The 15522-nt window shown below is 36.4% G+C and overlaps 1 protein-coding gene across 2 annotated transcripts in view; it reads left to right on the top strand.

Moving 5' to 3' along the window:
* LOC309978882 (gamma-taxilin-like) overlaps window positions 1-11408 on the top strand; it is a 60747-nt gene extending 49339 nt beyond the window's left edge. Inside the window, exons 6-10 of one of the 2 annotated variants that reach the window (XR_014327150.1) lie at window positions 2157-2276; window positions 4037-4111; window positions 6115-6207; window positions 7095-8271; window positions 9219-9246. Coding sequence is in view for 1 of the 2 variants with exons in the window: in XM_082865543.1 (XP_082721669.1) it covers window positions 2157-2276; window positions 4037-4111; window positions 6115-6207; window positions 8176-8271; window positions 9219-9539 (705 nt within the window). In the remaining variant the exon portion in view is untranslated. Of the gene's footprint in view, window positions 1-2156; window positions 2277-4036; window positions 4112-6114; window positions 6208-7094; window positions 8272-9218 lie in introns of both variants that reach the window. The other variant, XM_082865543.1, reaches the window with a different exon arrangement.
* The last annotated feature ends 4114 nt before the right edge of the window (window positions 11409-15522 follow it).

Raw genomic sequence — 15522 nt, 5'->3', positions numbered from 1 at the left:
GGAGACATGTTAAGTTGTACTTGTTTCCCATGTAGTACTGGAAGAATATGATTTTAGCACAGAGACAGTTTTTCCCATATCTGACCTAACAATAAATAAATATTTGGCACCCAAACACTGAATATCTCAGACTTCTGTAATAATCTGTACAGTACAGTACCATTGCTTTCCCCCTACTATATTGTATTTGGGAGAAGAAAATAACCCATTACCTAGTCCTGTTGGTATACTTAATGAAGTAAAAAGTTAATAGGAATGATCTGTGGCTGCAGAACCTGGTCATTGCAATTACTTTACAAACTAGTCTGGAAGTTGGGTGGTGTCTAGATTAAAAGCAAATTGGTGATAACCTGCTCATCTAAGTTTTGTTACTTTCACAGGTCAAATGTGCAGGATGAGAGGCTTGGGTTTTCCAAAGGGTGCATACCCTGTCTTTAATGTGCTTTAAGCTAGTAAAATATTATTCTTTTATGTATTTTGATCCTTATGCAAACAGGTAAAAATTGCTAACTAAAAAACATTATCTCCAGTTAAAATGGAAAACTTCATATGTATTTTACAACAACAACAGAAAAAGATTGTGGCATTTGTGCAGTTTCAAATTTCAGATTATTTCAATTTATAATTTTATGTAGTGTTTGAAAACATTTTTAAGATTTTGAGCATTTTCCAAACCATTCTTCTATCTTTTAACAGTTTTCTAACTTCCATAATTTGAAAATTAAAAGTAGAATTCATCAGTTAGTTTCAGCAGTTATTCACTTTTGTGCCTAGTAACATTTTTTATCTACTTTCAAGCAAATCCAAGATGATATATTATTTCACTCCACTGTTTAAATGCATATCTTGAAATGGCAAGACTTTTTTGAAGCAGAATACAATACCATTTTCATACCTAAAAATTTCACAATAACTAATCAAATACTTTATCACTGTTTACATTTCTCCATCTCCCACTTTATAAGATTGTTTGAATCAGGTCCAAATAAGGCTTAAACAATTGATTGGTTGTTACGTCTCAAGTCTTTGTAATATATAGGTTTCCCTCTCTTTTTTTCTCCTTGGATTCTGTTTATTGAAGAGACAATTTTTAAGCCTATGCAGTGAATTTTCTTTTTTCTTGTATTTATTTTTATAGAGTCAGCACTTTCTTAAAGGAGTCTTTTATGTTTTGTTGTTTTCAAGAATGACAGTCTACCTGGCTATTAATGTAGTGAATTTGGAAAATGTATGTCCAAGTCATATTACTTCTAAATCTTTTTTGAGATATTACAGAATTTTGTCTTCCTTTGGGTAAGAATATAATTTAATAATCAAACTGTCTGCAATTCAAGACAGATCTGGTACAGTCCTCAAAAGCTAATTAGGTTATGTCTTATCAATTAGCCTTTCTTTCTCTTACATGGGTTATTTAACTAAGAGAGTTACTATTTCTCTGAGATGGATGTTCTGATTACTTTATTGTACATGAGTGCCACTTAACAGTTTAGTTTGGAAATATGACATCTTCTCTTACCAAGTGTTTACTAATGTGTCAGGCACCAAGCCCCTTAGTTTAACCATTGCATTGATTTGTACAATAACTCTGCAAGGTAGGTGTGTTTATCAACCTTTTTAGTTAAGAAAACTGAGATTCATCAATGGGGAGAATTTGTCCAAGATCCTCCACTAAGCCAGGATAGGACTCCAGGCTATTCCTACCATTATGCCATGGTACTACATACTACTACCTACAGTATGAAATTCTGGAAAATTTAATGAGGAGAAAAAAATGTCCGGGAGTCCTGTGTATGTTGAATGGGTTTAATAGTTTGAGCTCCTTTTCAGTCTTTTTCTTGATAGTTTGAGCCTAATATTCAATATAGAGCAGAAATAGGATATACAAAACTGTTGATGGTAATAGCCCACCTCCAACAAGGAACAAGTATGGGGAAGTAGTCAGAGGGGATATTTCTTGTAGGTGTAGGGTGGTTTGCAAGGTAATATAAATAGATTCTTCTTCAAGCATATGCACAGAAAGACCCAGTGTTGTTAGCTATCATAGTATTGGTAGGAACAACAGGGAGGCAAGATACTGTAACTTGTGTTATATACTTCCCTCACCAGTGTGTACCCTTTTTCATTAAGTGATGGAAGAAATTTTATTTTCCTTCTAGCATATTGATAAAGTGTTCAAACACAAGGAACTGCAACAACAACTTGTGGATGCCAAGCTTCAGCAAACAACACAGCTCATAAAGGAAGCTGATGACAAACATCAAAGAGAAAGAGAGATGGTAAGTTAATTATAGTGTCAAAATTGTTACCAAAGCCACTTAAATCTCTTAAACTCATTCAACATTATTTTACGTAGATCTTGGGTCATGTGATTTGTTTTTTTACTGTCTAGATTGAGAAATGTAAGAATACATTTGGTTTTGTATTTCTGATGAAATTTTCATATAAAATATATACTGGAACTATTATACCAAGTTTAATGGAAAGACCTGCACATGTTTGATTTTCTGTATGTAGAATGTTGTCTTGATTTTTAGATAGTGAGTCACCAGGTTCAAGATTTATGCCAGTTATTGGCAAATTAGGCCTTGAGAGTGAGGGGCAATTAAATTTCACACCAAGTTTTTTCACACCAAAAATGGGTCTCCTACACTCTCTGTTACATTTTTTCTAAAAGTTTAAGGCAGGTAAACTGCTTGTTTAATTACTCTGGTATAACTTTCTGATGAAATTTAACAGAATTCTCTATTTCCTAATCATATGGTATTGTTCCTTGAGTCTGCTCAGATTATTTTGCTTGTCAATTGTGAACATAGTGAAATCTCATATTTATCATACATAAATTAAATCATCTGTGCTTAACTTAATAAAGTGAGAAATGATTCTAGTAATGTGGACTATTCCATCCAGCATTTCATTCAAGTAGCCTAGGCACTGAGGTAAACATGGTATGGCATACATATACCATGAGTAGTATTCCTGTGTGTCCCTCATGATGTAAACAACTCACCCTTAGTGTGAGTCTAGGGTTTAGAGACATACATTTTTTACAGCATGGACCTTCAGTACAAAGCCATAGACAGTGAAGATACAGTTGCTGTTTTCAATGTGGACTATGAACTGCTTACACACATGAGTGTACGTGAATGTGTCTGTGTGTGTACATATATAACACATGTACATACATACACGTATTACATAAGTATACTTTCTGGTTGCTTTGAGGATATTTTAAGCCTTATTTACACTGTATGTAACATTATTTCAGAAGTTCAAGGATTGAATTTCACAGCTGCCTACCAAGAAAATTTACTGTACCATTTTCTTAAAAACCCGGGTGTATTAACTAGATACTCATCTGCCCCACTTTTAAAAAGGTAATTAGAGACCCAGTTTGTCTTCATTGCTTTGCTACACATACTTTCTACCTGCCTCATCTTGCCTCTCATGACGTCAATGAGCTTTCTCAACCACCCAGATAAGGTCAAGATTCATCACCCTGTTTTCTGCTTTGAAGTGTAGACATCTGATTATTTTCACCTATAACAGAACAATTTAACTCTGAGGTTTTTTTTTTTTTTTGCGTTACACGGGCCTCCCACTGCTGTGGCCTGTCCCGCTGCGGAGCACAGCCTCCGGACGCGCAGGCTCAGCGGCCATGGCTCACGGGCCCAGACACTCCGCGGCATGTGGGATCTTCCCGGACCGGGGCACGAACCTGTGTCCCCTGCATCGGCAGGCAGACTCTCAACCACTAAGCCACCAGGGAAGCCCAACCCTGAGTTTCATAAACCTTACTATGCCTCTCAGGTACTTTTTATCTGTAAGTGGTTTAAAGATTATTTCTATATTCCTAAGTATTAACAAGGGTTTAACAGATCAAAGATAGGGATAATTGGCAATTGATGTAATAGGATGTTTCACTGACCCATGATTCTTGTTAAAATAATGAAGGAGAGGCTTAGTGTTCGGCCATCTGACACTTTAGTCAAATGTGTAATTACTACTAGTGTTTTGCCAGAATGTTTCTGTTTTCTAGCTATTAAAAGAAGCAACAGAATCGAGGCACAAGTTTGAAGAAATGAAACAGCAAGAAGTACAGTTAAAACAACAGGTAACTTGACAGTAGAGGTTAGCAGAGTTTGTGAGTCTCCTGGTTCCCAGCCAGAGCCAGAGCTGAACTGAATAATAGGTCTTTTGGCCTCCTGAAATTTTCCTCTTCACTTCGGGTGACTTACTTATCATGTTTTGACTAGGAATTTTCTCTGGAAGTCCTGTATCCCAAGAAACCCCTCAGTTCCAGGCAAATTGGTATGTCTGGTCAGACTGTTTTCAGTGTTCCCATTCTATCAATACTATCCCGGATAGTTTCTCCAGTATCTTTTGAGTTTCTCCTATGAGGAAAATAAAACAGTAGAAAGTACATATTTTGTTGCATGTGTAGTGTTAGGTCCACTTCCAGGTAAGGTTGCATGTTTGTTCTTTTTAAAAGAATGGAGTTCTCCCTGGTTTTCAGTTCAGCCTTCTTGTGTTGTCCTTTCCAGTTTCTAATTTGGTTGCCTTGTGTAGAATAACGGGAGCAGATGCTGCATCCTTGCTTTAAAGGAAAGATATTGGAAGGATTATGCTTCTCATCTTGTAAAGTTTTACCAGTTTATTTACCTTCTTTATTATCCCTGTATACTCAGTGATTCATATAAATGGAGAAGAGAATTGATGTGGAGAGTGTATAAAAAAGTCTGTATTTGCTTTGGGAGATGGTCTTTAATGTGGGAGTCATTGATAATTTCTCCAGGATGAGACACCAAGAGGACCTATTTACCAAGCTCACAGGCCAGCTCTGATTCTGTTGTAATGTTATCAGTGCAATTTCTGTTGTTAGGGATGTGTCACTTTTTGACATTTCCTATCTAATCATTAGTTTTCTTTACTGCCACCTGCTCCCTAAATGTGACTGTCCTTTCCAAGTATTAGTCTCATTGTATGTTCTTACTATGTCAGTTTCCAGCTTTCATTGATGATTTCATAGTCTTACTGGTGTGTCTTGACCACTGTTTAGTAATGTAGGCACATAAGTTCAAGTGTATGGTAGTTACCACTTACTAACTACACAGTATTGGCCAGCACTGAACTCTCAGGTGGAACAGGATACTTGGATGTTCCATTTTCAGTAAAAATGGACCATGCTAAAACTGCCATAACTTCTAATCTCCCTTAAGTGTCATTGCATCGTATCCTACTCCCTCCCCATCCTATTCACATGGATCTATTTAATATTCCTAATATAGCACTAATGAAAGTGGAAAAGCCACTTTTTTTGTCCTCCATCTTTTATTCTTTTCTACTTCTCTGGCAAACCACTTTATTTTCTGAACCTCTGTTTCCTCGTCTTGAAGATAATACAGTTATATTACAGTAGCACTCCCCACCCCAACTGAACTCATTTTCTGTGGAAGAGGAAAAGGTGACTCTGCATTCTGTATTTTCTTTAGTCTTGTCAGTTAGCATTATTTTCCCAGCTAGAATAAAAATTCCTTGAGGATAGGGGTTAAAATAAAAATTGTTGTTTCTGCCTCTTTTCGAAGATATTTTTCTCAACCGTACTCCCACTAAATTCTTTCTCCATCAGCCAAACTATTCTTTGACTTCTGTTGTATTTTCCTGCTTAGGTACGGAAAGACATAGCCTTGATATCAAGCTAATAATTATGCAGGTTGTACTCTGAAAGATTGATCGTTTTCTAAGAACAGTTTTACAAATGTAAGGAGAAGGGTAGTGCATAAAGCATTATAATTATATGAAATGTGTAGTTATACCACTGTAGTTTATATTGGTGAAATGGAGCTAGTAAATGTACATTTTAAACATGTACAGTTACATTAGACCAACAAAATTTCGTAAGTCTCAGTGCATTTCAGTGAGTTATAAGAATTTTAGCCATTTATGTCTGCTCAAAGATTTATTATGCATTTGCCCTCATTTTTTATCACTTATAACAAGTAACTAATGTTACAAGTAACAAGTAACTAATGTTCACCACACTATGTTATTTTGATAGTCTTTGGGATTTTATGTCACTTATCTGGAACTCAGAATATTTGATACTTTTTTCTGTAGCTTTCTGTTTATATGGATAAGTTTGAAGAATTCCAGACTACCATGGCAAAAAGCAATGAACTGTTTACAACCTTCAGGCAGGAAATGGAAAAGGTATTTACATATTTTTAGTAGAATATCACTACTAAATTTATAAGAGGTTATTTTAAGCATAATTACTATTTGGATGGAGTCTGATCCTGATCTTAACTTTATCTTTTCTTATCCTCTGCTGGCTTATTTAGAAATTTTGCCCTGAAATTACCCCAAGTTGCTAATGATCTTAATACTCTTAAAATTAAATTTTTGTACTAAAGGCGAATTGTTGTTAGGAGTAGATTTTTAAAAGAGTCACTTCAGATGATCACTCCCAGTTCTTTCATAAAACATTGGTAGATTATTTGCCTAAAATGTTTTTAGTCTTTTAAATTTGATCTCTATACATATAATATAGAGAGACATCTTTATAAAATTTATAAAGTAGTTAAAGTTTGGTGTACAAAAATGTTTTGGGTCATTCTAGTTCAGAATATGGGCTAAAGGACAATTTTAAAGTGTATAGTTACCTGCCTCTTTCTCAAAATAAGCAGGGAGTACCTTGGTTTGGAGCATGGATGCTGGAACTGAGATCTCTTGTTTGCGTTGTGTGAATTCCTTGGGGCAAGCTGTTTAGCTTGGCATTTCCCCTTAAAATTGGGATTTTTTATAAAAGGTGGTCAATGGAGGATAAGTAACAGTAGGGCCTGGAATTTTGTAAGCGTTCAATAGGTATTAGTCATGATTATTATTAAATCTTAACAAACATAGTGGTTTAGAGCACATGCCTGGCAGTCACATTTCTTGGATCAATAATTGTTGTCATTTATTGTAGACCATGGGCCAGTTGTTTAACCTTTCTATTCCTTTTTGTTCCTTTATTCTTAAAAATGAAAGTAATAAATGTATCTGCTGTATTTCAAACAGTGCTTGGCGATGTTAAGTGCTCTGTTTACCACCTTCAGGTATTTTTACACCCAGTAATGTGGAGAATTCAGTGACAGTCCTCTCAGTTGAGGCTTTGGTCGAGGGACACAGTGGAAGTGTCAGCTGGACTCCAACACATGTATGCTTTTGATGAAGGACAGTTTAAGACGGGGACTCCCAAATTTGTTATCCTGCTGGAGAATCCTTTGGACTGGAACACATTCCTCTCTGCTAGTGGCTGTAGAGGTTACTACAGATCAGCACTCAAGCCACATAGTCTTTGTCTCACTGCATGGTGGTATTTTGTGGGTAATTAAAATACCGTGGCACATGGCATTGGCTCTGTCTTATCCTTGTTTCCCTCAACAGTGCCTGACTCAATATCTCTACCTAGAAAAGACCTAATGTGCAGAACAACAATAAAGTATTATTAGAAACAAGGGTGATAGGCCAGCATACCTGAATCTTATTCTGAATTTCTGAAAACTGAGATCTTGTAGCATGGGACGTCATTTTTTGAATCATTTTATCTTTAACAAAGTCTGAAATAAAATTGTCTTGTGAGTTGTGAGGATGATTAAAGCTAAGGATTTAATAATTAAAGTATTTTTCGTAATCACTTGTTATCCTGCCTCTAGTTCTGATACTAATATGTCTTATGATTCTTAAATCTGTTGGGGGCTGTGAATCTCTGTCCTTCCAAGAATCTGATGAGTTACTCGAGAACATGGACACTTTTTTCATACAACTTGGGGAGAAGGAGTTCTCATCTCTTGTTACCTCCAGGTGGAATGAATTGCACTCCAACCCTAATTGAGAGTTCAGAATGTGGTATCTGAAGTTTCCATGTGCTGCTGCTTCCTGTGAAACTGAGGAGATCAAATATGTTTTTCTCATAATATGCAGGTCTCAACTTTGGTTCCTACTGCTCTACCATAGGGACTTCTGTTAGCTCTGCATGTAACAGACCATCACAGCCACTTTTATAAAGATATAAATAGCTATCAGCCATGTGAGACAAGTACAGTGAGTGTTGAGGGATTAGAAGAACATTATAAAATGTTTTTGTGGTGGGTCAGGCAGTTTAGAATTTAAATTTGCAATTTTGTTGGTTCACAGATGACAAAGAAAATTAAAAAACTGGAAAAAGAAATGATAATATGGCGTACCAAATGGGAAAATAATAATAAAGCACTTCTGCAAATGGCTGAAGAGGTGAGAAGATTTTACATGACTGAATAGAAAATGCTCATTTATTTCAGTATTAATGCAGGCTAGAACTTACGAAGGTTTGCTAGGTAACTGTAGGTTTGATTATATGTTCTCTTTATTACAGTGATTTAGATTGTTGTGAGAGAGGCGTTTAAACTTTTTTTCTTAATCAGTTAGCTCATGTTTGTGGTGTAGACAGCTATAAAGTATCTGGGTTTGGCTTTGTTCCATAGCAAACTTGAACTTTTGCAGAATAAACTTGTTAAACCTGGTGTGCTGTTCCCCCATAGTTAATTAGTTAAATATCTGGTGTGGTCCAAGAATTTGCATTTCTTTCATGTATTATGGTAATACTGATGCTCTCGTTGGAAGGCTGCAACCTGAGAGACTCTGCTCTTCAGAAAACACAACTTTCTTTATATTTTTTATGGAGAGAGCACAAACTCAGCTGCTTTTCTACCTTGACTTATTATTTTACAAAAGGCAACACTGTACTGTTTGGTTTGCTGTAAATAAGGTTGAAATGTATTTCATTTGCAGTTAGTAATTTTCTCACTTTAATATACTTGATAAGAGTAATTTATAATATTTCACAAGAGAAAATATTGGAACTCAAAAGTGGTGGAAGGAAAGAAAACTTGTAGAAATAAGAACTTTCATCTTCTTACTTATAGCATTTTAAATTAAGATCCTGAATTTCCATAATACTTTATTAAGTCTACTTAGTACTTATTAAGTCAAGAAGTGGATTTTGCTTGCTTTCAAGAAATACAAGAGAATTTAATTTTTGCATTGCTCCCGAATAGTTGTAACTATTTAAATATAGTGGTGTTCAAGAAATGATAAAAAGTAGTTTACAGATTGGCTCAGATAACTTAGTTTTGTACATAATAACCTAACTTGTGTTTCCAAATATGAAGGTTCCATAAATTTTGTCTTTTTTTCCCCAGAAAACTGTCCGTGATAAAGAGTACAAGCCCTTTCAAATAAAACTGGAACGATTAGAGAAGCTGTGCAGAGCTCTTCAGATGGAAAGAAATGAGCTCAGTGAGAAGGTGGAAATCCTGAAAGAGCAGGTCTGTGTAAAAGCAGCAGATGTAGATTCAGCAACACCTGTGCTACAGCCCTGCACTGCTCTTGATTCTAAGAAAGAGCTGAACACCTCCTCTAAAAGAGCTCCAGGAGGCAACCTGAAGGCTAAGCCCAAAGGAACAAATGAAACAAAATGCAGCTTAAAAGATCCTCTCCATGTGATCTTTTCTGGGCATTGATTCAGTTGACTAAGATGAAGTGTGATCACTGTAATGAGAGATATATTTTGCATATAACTTTTCTATAGTAGTTCCTCTTCTTTTTGTGATGAAAATTTTCTTACTTTTTCTACCATATCTGTATTTTCTTAGCTGTTGTACTACATGGTACAGGAGGCTGCTTAGCAGTTAGGTGTTGTTTTAATGTATACATTTTTCCACAGCTGTATTATACACATCTGCCTTCTTTTTCCTTCATTGGACTGTATGTGTTCATTGCCTTCTCCTTTGAATGTATCAGTTCATCTGCTCATTGCCTTCTCCCTGCCTCTTGCATATATTTATCAGAATTAAATTGACACTTGTCTGATAATGGTTCCTTTTTGTAAAAACTAATACTAATTTAAATTCTAGTTCATTAATGTAAAAGAAAATATAAAGATGATTACTTTTGTCTAGTAGCTCATTTAAATGCCAGGTAGAAATAAAAGTGCAGTATGTGATATGAAAAAACACAGCATATTTGATTCAGATTAGTTTTTGATAATATTTTTATCACTTAAACTGAGATAACTGCAAGTTTTGACTCCTTCAAAGTTGTGGCAGAATATGTAAATGAAGATGTCATTTGTAGAGAAGGCATTATATTCAGGCAAGTTGTTGGACAGACAGGTTGAATGTGAATTAAAAATATTTGTATTCCTTTAGTTACAGGTTGGAACAGATGATTGAAGAAAAAAATAGTATTTAGATCTTTGCATTTAGAAGGGGGAAGTTTTCTGAAGTTTGTTCTTTATTTAACTTTGTTAGTTTGATATCTAACAGCTGAATAATCTTATTTATATGTTCCTGTCACATTTATGATCTAAAATGGATTCAAAATCTAATTATATAATGGGAAAGAGAGCCCCAAATGTGAGATACTTAAAAAGTTCCATCACTGACCTTGATGATCAAGGGTCCAGACAGTACATGAAAGCAAAACAAAGTACATGAAAATTGACTAACTACCCTACCAAAATTAACAAAAGCAGATAAAGTTCTTTAACAAATTTTTATAAATATCTCCTTTAGTTACTGAGTTAAATATTGGACTCACTTCTATGAGAGGAAATGAACATGTATGTTAGAAGTAAGAATTTACCTTAAAACTAATGTGATTGATCATATTTCACCAGAATCCTGCTGCATGTAAGAACCTGACATTTAATGTTAAGGTAGTTGTGTGACACACCACACTTCTTTGTGGCACTTGTTTTCTGTGGAAAGTAAATCTTGGGCTGAAAGCAATGTGGTTGACAACATTTAAGTCTACTGTTTTGGGTGTAGCTAGGTATATTAGATAATTGTGTGAAATAATACAGAGATATACAAAGGTTCTGGGTTATGTTTGGGATGTATTTGGTTTCCCTTCAGAAATCTTCCTCTGGCTAATTGTTATTATATGACCCTTTTTTTCCTCAACCCTTGTTTGAAAACACTTTAGCTGGATGATGAAAAGTTTAAAGGTTGTGAAGAGTTGAATTGTGCTCGTTGCACCATTTTATGGAATCTTCTAGAGTTGTAAAATCTATAGTGGCAGTGGATACCAAGGTACAGAAAAAATGTGGATGTAGAATAAATTACCATTTTATTTTGAGATGTGTAGGAAGACATTCTGTGGTTATGAGACCAATTTTTTTTAGTTACTTTTGAAACTTTTATTACAGTTGGCTATCACCATACATTTCTCAGGTGTTGCAGAATTACCTACCTCTTTCAAACTGTAAATGAAAAACTGAAAAGTGCTAAATACACTGCTTTATTTTTACAGCTTACATTTTTCCTGAAGATAAAAAATTGAGACAGTCTTATTTTGCAATTCAAAGACATTTTGTAGATTTTTCATAAATGTGAATTTTATTTCATCTACTCTGTTAAAGGTTCAGTAAATATGTAATGACTAATTTAACTGTCTCTGTGTATTCTTTTAACTTAATGTGACTTCATATGACAATAATCAACTGAAAAGATAATTGTGAATGGCTGATTTCTCAGGCCTTGGAAGCATAGGTAATTACTGTACCATTTAAATAAGTGGGTGGGGTGTGGGGTAAAGGATACCACCCCCTGACTGACTGGCAGAAGTCGTTTTATTCAGCCAGAGTTTGGTTCACACCTTATTTTTTTCTTTTAAAGTAGGTGTTTTAGAAGATAGCTGTAGTGTAACTTTTGCCAAGGCTTTAAAAACTATGAATTTCTTTAGTCTTAGATGACCTTAGTAAGGGATATCTGTATATGGAGTTTCAGTGTCTTTTATTCAATTATGTTTTGATAACCAAAAATTGTGTTTACCTAAGTCTACATAAGCAAAGCAGCAAATTTTTATTTTTTGGTTGAACAACCTAGAAGAAAACTAATATTTGTCTTGGGTGTCCAGATACATCACTAAACAATAAAGATCAAGAGAAATATTGTGAACAATGGTTGGAAAATGCTGAGAGTCAGCCCCTCTATTGCAACAACTAAATTTACAAAAGTTTACATCAAAGAACATTTTCTAGAAAATGAAAAGCTAATTATAAAATGAGAGAAAGTATTTCTTAATCATATGTTGCATAAGGTTATACTAACCAGAATATACAAAGAACTCTTACAACTCAACAACAAAAAGACAACAGTAAAAATTTTGGGAAAGAAAGTGAATAGACACTTCTCCAAAGAAGGTATGTAATAAGGTAGGAAATGAAACTTTAGTAATCTCTAGGGAAATGCAAATCAGAATCATGAGGTACCTTTTCATACCAGCTAGGCCAAAATGAAATAGGCAAAATAACAATAAGATGAAGTTTTGGAGAGATTAGAACTCTTGTAAATTGCTTAGGGAAATGTAAAATTGTGTAGCTGGTATGGGAATGAGTAGAAATTCCTCAAAATTTAGTCAGGAGGTGAGATGATGTCACCAAGATTGGGACATGGGTCTTTCCTGAGTTTGCTCCCCCACACTGGGAAAATTAACAACCATTCTGAACAAGACAACATAGAATCCTAAAATATGGTGGGGGGGAGGTAAGCCTAAAGCACACCCCTGCATCTGAGACCAAGACAGAGCACATTAAGAGGGTAAGAGGAAACTTCCCCCAGTCAAACGCAGCACCATGTGAAGAGGTTCCTCTGACCCTCTGGTTGGTTACCCCATTGGGAAGAAAGAACCCAGGAGGGACAATTAGCATTATCCTCAGCATTGTGGGTTGCTTTGTGGGAACCTGTAATCTGAGCTCACACTGTGGGCAATGTAGAGTTTTTTTGGGCACAACCATTGGGTATCTGACTGTGATGGAGCAGGGACTTGCAAAAACCAGCATGTGAGTTTTGGCAGGCTGAGTTTACGCCTGCAGCATCCAGTCAATCTCAACCACTGATTTTCTCATCCGCAGAACTAAGTTGGCACGTTCTTGGCAGGTAACTTGGTGGGGTGCATATCTGCCTGATTAGGATCCACAAACTAGATTTGCCTGCCCTAGATATCAGTTTGTCTTTGCCCAGTCAAGGTGCTGAGTCGAAGCACCACCCATTGGAAAGTGCTTTCAAGTCCCATGACCAGAAGGGTCAATGATAACTGGAAGCTATGCAGTCCAGGGATGTTCAAGCTAAGAGGCAGGAGGGCAGAGTTGATTACTCCCAGATTAAAGTCAGTATCAGCCATGGAGGTGTCCCCTGCTACAGACAGGTAGGGGGTTAATTCATAGCTAGGGCTGAGTGTAACCCTCAGCCCCTCCCAACCAGTGAGGCTGTTTTGGAAATTGAGATATGCCTGAAGCAGCACCTCCTCTTCCCATCCAGGCAAGGGGGCTGGAACATAGCCACAACTCCTATGGAGAATGCCTTTCAGTTCCATCTCACCAGAAGTCCTGACAAAAAGACCTGAAAGTTAGGGGGCTCAGCAGCACTGTAGTGAGAGTATTGCAGACAAAAACATGGTTTAGAGAACAAAGACAGTGGCCCAGTTTGGCCAGGGAACTAGAATGGGGGTTGGCATGGGATAAGAAAACAAGAGCTGCTGGTTTTAGAGCGGCTTCTCCCACTGCAGGGAATCTAACCTGTAACCCCATTTTTTGTAGAACACAGCCGTCAGCATGTCCAGACTGGAGACCAAACCAGATCACATGGGAAGCTGCAAAGCCCATGCAACAGCCTATGTTTAGTGACACTTGAATAGAGAGTATGACCTGACCAGGGAATTTAGTGCACACTAATGGCTGACTTGGATCCCCAGACAATGAGCTGTGCAGGTCCTGGGATACACCTTGCTGCCTGTCATGGCAAAGAAGCTAATTCATAGCCTCATCTACTACTGAAAAGAGTACCCAATCCTGACCATGTAGTAAGCCTGACCAGAGATCCTAGGCAAATGTGTAGTGTACTCTATAGCTTAACCTGCATAGAGAACCAGGAAGCCTAACTGTTCTAAGCCAGGGTCGCATCCCTCCATCCCATTCTCAGAGCTTGAAGAATTGTTCATCTCCCAAATAAATAATAAGAACAGGACCCACCTGCCCAAGGACTTTCCCAGAAATGGTTTTCAGAAAACCAAACCCAGAAAACCAAATTGAGCTGACTGGTGAAAAACTCTCTCTGCCAGAGTAAACCTGTAAAGTCTGGAAGAGGAGTTCCATTACTCAAATGTACAGGTAACAACATAAGAAATAAAGGTTCACAGAAATCAGGTAGACACTGACCCAAAAGAAAAGGAAAACTGTGAACTGTCAGACAAATTCAGGGTAACTCACTTAAGGAAGTTTGGTGAACTACAAGAAAACACATACTGACTGTGAAACAAAATTAGGAAAATGATGACTGAAGATAAAAAGTTCAATGAGGAAATAGCAAACATCAAAGAAGGCAAACAGAAAGCTCTGAGTTGAAAAATAAAATAACTGAAGAATTCAGTAGAGATTTACAGAAAAATCAATGACATGGAAGATAGGAGGTCACAGGAGTAAAAAGGAAAAAAAAATTGAAAAGGGACAAAAAGACTGCAGGAATTATGAGCCACAATGAATATATACACTACCAAACGTAAAATAGATAGCTAGTGGGAAGCAGCTGAATAGCAGAGGGAGATCAGCTCAGTGCTTTGTGACCACCTAGAGAGGTGGGATAGAGAGGGTGGGAGGGAGGGAGATGCAAGAGGGAGGAGATATGGGAAGATATGTATACGTATAACTGATTCACTTTGTTATAAAGCAGAAACTAACACACCATTGTAAAGCAGTTATACTCCAATAAAGATGTTAAAAAAAGAAGTCCTTACTTATCAGTACATAGACCTAGAATGGCTGAATGAATAAACCATAAGTTCCAATAATACAATATCTAAAATAGACACAAACCAATAGTGAAGAGATGGTAAAAGGCATTTCAAGCAAAGGGAACCTGAAACAAAGAGAAGACAAATGAGAAGGAGGGATAGGAGGGGGGAGGAAGAGGAAGAGGCAGAAGTGTTAGCCATATTTATATCAGATAAAATGGAGTTTAAACTAAAAATGACAGACAAGGAATTTTATTATGATAATGAGCATTAATCCATTAAGAAGATAGAACAATTATAAATATTTATGCAACCAACAGCTGAAAATGTGTGGGACACATAAATGTATAAAGCAAACACTAAGAGAGCTAAAAGGAGAAATAATAATACAATAATGTTTGGGGACATTAATATGTACCCTCAATAATGGATTGAAGAGTGTGGCCAAGGTGGCAGAGTAGCAAGACCCTGAGCTCACCTCCTCTCACAAACACTCTATAATCACAACTGTCTGCATAATGACCATCAGAGAAAAAGTCTAGAATCTACCAGAAAAGATTTTCCACAACTAAAGATGTAAAGAAGAAACACAACAAGAGGGGTAGGAGGACCAGATTTTCAATATAATCAAGTCCAGAATCCCCCAGGGCAGACTCTATAATAATTATATTATAGAGGTTCTCCCACATGAGTGAGAGTTCTGAGCCCCACATC

The sequence above is a fragment of the Leucopleurus acutus genome (genome assembly GCF_964270905.1).
Source record: "Leucopleurus acutus genome assembly, chromosome: Y".
Taxonomy (NCBI): domain Eukaryota; kingdom Metazoa; phylum Chordata; class Mammalia; order Artiodactyla; family Delphinidae; genus Leucopleurus; species Leucopleurus acutus.
The sequence above is the reverse complement of the archived record's forward strand: the minus strand, read 5'-3'. Positions and strand labels throughout refer to the sequence as shown.